Raw genomic sequence first — 7500 nt, forward strand, 5'->3', positions numbered from 1 at the left:
AGTATCAGGGTAGGGAACGTGATTTCTTGCACCGTGAGGAGTATCACATAACTCAACTTGAGGACAAGGACTCGCACTACAATGCGCTCGTGAAAGCACTCAAGGATAGGGTGAGTTGACTTAAAAGTTATTGTACTGAGGTATTGTTTATGCTGACAGAATTGATATACCTTTAGATTAAAAACATTGGGTGTTTGTAGTAGCAAAAGCTAATAAGCCTATGATTAAACATTCTACCATAACCTCTTTAATACGGTAGTAGGTTTGATGTAGATAAATATATAAGTAGATATGTACTCTATAATTTGAAGTTGGTCACAGACTTGTGTGTTACCTATCTTTTTGTTAAATGTATGCATGGTTTGTACCTGTAAAAGGAAATACCGAAGTCACATCATTTAATCAATACCCCAAGAAAACTTTAAATTCCTTTGTGTTCGTTATTAACATGTAAATTTGTCTATGATACTTTTAGGTTTTGTAACTTTTCAATTTTCTTAAACAAACTCCACTTTGCAGGTTATTAGTTTAGAAGCAGAATTAACAAATGCACAGAAAACGGCAGGTCTCCCAGTACAGGTTCCTGCTGATGCAAATACACAGCCTGCTTACTGGCAATTACAGCAGAGTGCACAATCTGCCAAGGTAAGCCACTGATTGTCATCTTAAAGGGATGTTAAACTTTTTGTTTTACAATAGAGCAATGGTTCCCACCGTTATTTAGTTGTGTGGTGAAAAACCTGCAATATGCACCATTGCCCACCTTGTCTTGAGTTACTTAAACTCAGTCCATGAAGAAATTCAGCTTACTGATTTATCAGTTTGTTGAGATATATACATGTTCTATGTGTGTGAGTGTGAAGATATATTTGAGGATGGTCTTAAAAGATTCTTGTATATACAAACCAGTTTTGAAAGATACACTACATATACATAATTTTGTTAAGAAAATACATAAATGTTGGGAACTGTTGCTGTAGAGTAAATGGGCTCTCCTAAGGGATAATACTTGGTCTGGGAAGTGTATATGTAGGTAGATGATTTATTTATACTATTTATATATATATACTCAGTACATAAATATTAGGTATGTATATAGTCAAGGGCAGAATATTTAGTTGGTATTGGTGTCTGGTTTTAAGTTTAAAACTGTGGAAATCTTGAGAGGAGTATCATACATCGTTCAGCTGCGAACAGGAAGTTGCAGGATGTCTGGTGGTATAATTTTTTTGTTTGTACGCCTGGCCTCCATTTGAACCATTCTATTACATTTAAGAATCTAAGTGTATTCTGATAACTTAGTAGATGACAACCTTGATGATTGATGAAAGAAGATTTAAGTAATAAAAAAAAAAATCTCTGTGTTTGCTCATGTATATTTTAGTAGTAGTAATGATTTATCTTTATTTTATTTATTCATTTATTTATTTTTTTTGTGCCAAAGTGGTTGATATTACTGAGGTTCACCAGATGTTGGCCAGGCATGGTAGCTCTATTTGTCTTCCCTTATATGGAAAAAGCACTGTGGAATGGGGCTGGCTGCACTATTCATATTTCCTGCACTTTGGTCTCGGTAAAAATTGAAGCATTACATGACATGAAAGTAATAGATCAGTGTGAACATCTTTATTATTTTCAAGACAGTTCTTCACCAGTGATATATTATATATCATTACAATATTTGTTATAGATAGAGACATGCAATTTGTGCTTTAATGGCAGCTGAGGCTATTGTGTGATATGACAACTAATAAGACTTTTAGATAGATATTCATTACACACTATTTGCACTCGTCTCATGTAGATTTGCATATATGTTATTCTCATTGTTCACTTACCTTTTTCTTTTAATATATTCATTTTCTTTCCATTTGGGAAGTCCTATTTTTTATTTATAATGATTTACCACTCACTTTATATATTCTAGATGTGATGCATGGAGCAGCTATATTCTGTTGTAGATTGTATTTTGATTGATCTATGTCTTTCTCTTTATACAGAGTGATTTGGTATTGTAGAGGCAAAAGCTTGTATTGCTCAGCACTCGCCAAAAGCGGAATCTAGTTGAATAAACGCTCTCAAGCTTTTGTCTTTTTAAGAATGTTCTATGATATCAAATTACAACAGACCTTCATATCATCTGTTTGTTCTTTTTTATATTTCCTAGAACTTTTATAGAGAGAGAAAGAGAGAGATTCAAAAAGAGAAAAATAAATGAATGTGGCATAGAGTAGATACCTGAATGCGGAATGCTGATGTTATTTGATGTAGTTGTGATGTTCTCTGTGTCAGCATGCACGGAACCTTGGACCCCATCCTGAACGTGGTAGTCCTCTGTACAACCATTAGAGTAGCCAACCCTCCCTCCTCATCACTACTGGACACTACCACTAGTGTCCATAATTTTGTGTTTAATGGATGTTGTTAGTCATCCTTCCCTCAAAATTGTTGTTGTCTTTTTATGTGTTCCATTTCATAATTTTGATAGAGATGTGACTCCCCCTGATAAATTTGCCTGTTTAACATAGACTAGCTATTTTTCTATTTTTATATAGATGTTTGAATTTTGAATACTTGATGGAAGTTCCATTTTCCATATTTGATACTTGTCCTACATGTGTATTAACTAAATAACATGAGTAATTAATGTCACATGTATATTAACCAAATGATTATGTCAAAAGGAAAATCTTCCACTATAAAATCTTTTTGTATATATGTATCTACAGATATACAAATCTGTATAGGAAATGATGAAGAAGGCAGAAAACAGACCAACAAAAAACACATGTCCATATTTTACTTTAGATTCAGCTCTCATAGGGTTGAAAGAGTTTGCCAGATTGTAGTATTTTCTGTTTCACATTAGGCCGAGGCTACATGTTCAGGAACACTCTGGTTAATGAAAGTGTATATGCATGCTTGGACAGTATCCTGCTTTTTTTATAGAAGGATAATAGTTACCTTGATGGCAAATTTGCAACCTAAGTGTAGCACAAAATGTCTTGAGTGCCATTTCATCACATATCACCACCTCTTTTTGTTTTTAATTTGATACCTTTTCTAAGATGTCCCCTGTGTTTATTCTAAAACCATCCTGCAGTTTGTCCTGTGTTCCTGATTAAGAGGATGGAATCTTGTAATTTGAACTTCAGTGGTTATTTTGTTTCATTTTTAATTTGCCTAATGACTGGATTAGTATAATAAAAAAAATGTACCCTTGTAAACCTGCCTTGTTTTTTTGTCAGTGATTCTGTCTTATGCTTTTATACATAATTTTAGAAAATAAAAACTAAATGCATTTAAAAAATGAAGGATAGGCACAAATACGGATCCATTTCCCCGTATACCCCCTTTTTTCTTTTACTAATTGAAAAGACCTACAAATAAAAATCCATATATGCACTCAGTGACATACCTGCCTTGCACAAACAGCATATTGCATAAACAGCATACAGTCCAAATACGCATATTACTGTACCATTGCCGATCCTGCTGTTATTATGGCCATGTCCACCTGCACTGCTCATAAGCTCGCAACCCCCTCCTTGCCTGTCTAGCAGCCTCCCCGCAAGCCCAGTCTCTGCACACTCGACCCAGAGATATCGGACACGGAAACTTCTGACACCGGCAACTCAGAGGGCGACAAAGCCAACACTGTAGAGCGCAAGGTGGGTGGGCTTTGGTGTATGAGGGATGGAGTATAAGAATTTGTTTGGCCTCCATGATCAGGTTGATTTTTTTTTCTGCTTTTTCTTCTTCTTCCCTCTCCCTCTTTCTATCATCTTATTGTTCTTTGTAGTGGATCCTTAGTATTTTTTATTGCTGTCCATTTTTATAAGAGAAAAACTCTAAAGTCTTGTCTCTATTTTGCATCTTTGTGTTATGGCTGGAAACCCTTTTTTTGTTTTTTGTTTATATATGTGTGTGCAGGTGTGTGTCTGTATGTGTGCATGCATGTGTATGTGCCCTTGTGTGTATACATGAATGTGGTTGTGTGGAAATGCATGAGAGCTTGAGAGCATGTTTAATTTGCATCTGGGCATGAGAATATTGGTAATGTAAGAGTTGAATGTTTGTGTTGAATGTAATGATTGTGAGTGAGTTTTCTCTGAAGAAGGATTCCCAATTACTAAGTGATAAGTTGTAATCATCTATTGTAGGAGTATTTTGTGCTATTTTGAATTTTAATTCTAGTATGAATTCCCTCATAAAAGGGTTCTGTACCCCTGAAAAATACATTGATGTTTATCTTTCATCTTTACACTACTCTCCATTATTTTATGCTTGTAAATATAGATTTTTTTGTGGTGTGATAACAGGACATATTTTTTTTACAAAGAAGAAAGAAAAGTGCTGTGGAAGAAAAGTGATGATAATGTAAATATTTTTTCCATACATCTACACTTGTGTTTGAGAGGGGTTATGGTATGTATTTACAAACATTTTACAATCAGTTTATCCCTGTGCATGATTCCATTCATAGCTAAAGGAAGTATGTGACTGATGAGGTCCATGGGTTAAGTCAGTGTTAGTTGTAAAATATCAGAGTTAATTATGATCAACTTTGTATATAGAGAACAGATTGGAGTTATGACATTATTAGTTGAATATTTCATGCTCTGTTCTCAAGACATTTCTCTGATGTAAGATATGTAACAAAGCTTGTACATACAATATTAGTAACAAGGTGAAGATTCCTATTTCTTCTCGACCTACTTACACTGGGCAATTGATTCCACAGATGCCAGTGAAGGAGGAGTTAGATGAGGCAGTTCCTCCCCATGAGCTACTGGATGTGTCAGCAAGCCGAGCAAAGGGAGAGCTAGCAGCAAGGGGGGGTCTGGCCAACCGTCACCTCCCATCCCTGAAAAAGACCACCAGTATGAGTAGTGCTGGGAGTCAAGTAAGTAACTTCATCGTTTTTTTTTTGTCATATTTATCTGTATTTTGATTGGAAGTTGACTTTTTCTTTTTTCAAATACTCTATAACTATTATGAAAGGATTGAAACCAATAAAAAATTTACATTTTTGGATATTTTATGGTAGCATGTTATTATAAGTTAGATGGTGTTTCTTACTACAGAGAAATGTATGCATCACAGAGTCAAAATCGACATACTAAGTGAATTACTCAAACAGGACCACAGCCTGGATGACAGCAGTCTGGATGATGACCTGCCAGAATCCCAGAAGCATGTGGCAACGGAGCCTATGCAGGACCTTCAGCAGGACGTAGGGATACGGAGGTCAGCCGATATCCTGGAGTCTCCTTTACCCCCTCCCCAGAGCATCCTGCCACCCTCTAGTATGGTCAAATCCACCAAAACCCCCCCACCACCTCCCCCATACAGTCACTTAGGTAGTCCCCCTCCATACCAGCACCCACCTGGCCAGTTCAGCTCTGGCCGCCAGCCCTTAGCACCCTCCCATGCCCTGCCTGATCCCCCCTCTAGCTTGCCAATGCGACCCCTTGGTGCGGGGATGGATGGCCAGCCCCACCACGACACCCAGTCAGAGTCACGACCTGAGATTCCGTACCGGCACCCCCCACCTGTTGCCCGAGTCCTGCCGGTCAACAGAGCCGAGATTTCCGAGTCGTCTAGCTTGGCCTCGCACTTAGCCAACCGCACACCTCAGCAGCAGAGTTTAGCTGAGCAACTGAAGGCTCTCTTGGCTGAGAGGTGAGAAGGTCCCCAGATCCAAGTTTCTCATAAGCAGTGTCTTACAGTGACAGACATGCACAGTTTTGAACTCAGTTTCATTAATTTATTTTTTTGAGAATTAATTCAAAGGTATTCCCAGTCAGCACTAGGAATTTGTATATGCAGATTAGTTTATCAATTGGAATATAGTGGTCATGGGTCACTGTTCAGGTCTTTAAACAGTTTTGTTACTGCCATTGGCTTGGATGTTGTCACAAAACACCCACTTCTCTGGAAACAATATTTATTCCTTTAAGATATATGTTGGCAAGTCATTTTATACATATTTGTAAAAGTAGCATTATCAGAATCTTGTTTCAATTCTACAAAAGAAGATAGTGTGTAAAAGAGATTACATAATTTACGGAAAGTAATTTATTCTATAAAGTAACTTTTAATCATAGGAATGGAATTCTTAATACATTTTATTTTTTGTAGTACTTGAAAAAAAATGAAGAAAAAGATCTCATTGCAGGTAGAAATCAGCTGCAAATAGCATAACAATTGTCCAGATTCCTTAGATATCCCCTAAGATTTTTTATCTTAAATTATGTGAACATAACAAGTAAGCCGGTGGGGTTGGAAGAGTAATACTGTAAAGTTGGTTTGTATCATATGGCTGCAGAGGTTTGTTAAGTTCTCAAAACTTCAATCCCTTGACTACTAAAAGGCCTGCATGCTATGTCACTCATGTTTACTTCTTTGTTGCAAGAATGCACCCCCCAAAATATTTTATAGATGTCCCAGATTGGCATGTTTTGGATTATGTTTCAAAATTTTCTCCTCCTGATTATACAATTTATATTCAGTACTATGGATATTTGAAAATACATTTTACATTCTGTACTTTGCATATGATAACATTTCTTAATTAGTACTGCCTAAACATTCGTTGATTAATGAATCGTTAAATATCACTATTTTTTTATATACTTTCGAGGTTCTAATACAAGCAGGATATCAGCTGTTAATGTTCATCAAAGGGAATTAATAAAAATAGTGTTTAAAGGTACTTTAAAGTGTGCATCGTAGATGCTGTTGTTACCATAGTGCAAAACCTGAAAGTTCAAGTTTATCATTTAAGGGGTTATTATGGCAAGAAAAAAAGATAATCCCTTATAACTGATTTAAGGTCAGTGGTCCAGTGGCACATTCTTTCTGGAGAGTTATGTAGGGATGGTATGGCTTTATCTAGGATGCTTTACTTGAATATTGCAGTATAATTACTAGAAGGTTTAGGGAAAGAGCTATTGATACCTTTTCCTTGTAAAGATTGTTGGTTAGGGTTTCTCATTGTGCCTAAGAGGGTATGCAACACCTGGGATATTCTAACTAAACCATTTGGAGTGTTGTGTTGAAACTTTATAGGTAAATAACTAACTATGTTGCATACATTTTATAAAGACTGAATGATGCATGTATACTTATATGTATACATATATGTACACATGTATGTATGTGTCACAAAACATTAGATTACACAACACCATTAATAGTCAAACAATCATTTCATTTGATATGCCTACTGCCCCATGCAAAGTATTTTGAACATTCACATATACAAAAACATGCTGACATTTCTTTTTATTATGTGTCCAATATTGTGTAAAATCAGGTACTCTGTGTCACTTTTCCTCTTATTACTCTTGATTCCTTTTCCATACCCACAATATCTAAAAAAGTGCTTAGCTGCTTTTAAAAAGCAATAATCACAGGCATTTTCATGTAGTTTTTGATCCATTTTATAATTTCTTAGATAAAAAAGTATCTAACCAAAAAATGATCAATTAAAAT

At 35.9% G+C, this 7500-nt stretch overlaps 1 protein-coding gene across 1 annotated transcript in view; it reads left to right on the forward strand.

The window, feature by feature from the left end:
• The window catches only part of LOC113808304 (serine-rich adhesin for platelets-like), a gene marked incomplete in the record, with an annotated part of 59073 nt that overhangs the window by 41190 nt on the left and 10383 nt on the right, over window positions 1-7500 (forward strand). The window contains 5 exon segments of the mRNA XM_070115499.1: window positions 1-110; window positions 520-645; window positions 3561-3671; window positions 4745-4906; window positions 5144-5685. Coding sequence (XP_069971600.1) covers window positions 1-110; window positions 520-645; window positions 3561-3671; window positions 4745-4906; window positions 5144-5685 — 1051 coding nt within the window.

The sequence above is a fragment of the Penaeus vannamei genome, chromosome 37 (assembly GCF_042767895.1).
Source record: "Penaeus vannamei isolate JL-2024 chromosome 37, ASM4276789v1, whole genome shotgun sequence".
NCBI lineage: Eukaryota > Metazoa > Arthropoda > Malacostraca > Decapoda > Penaeidae > Penaeus > Penaeus vannamei.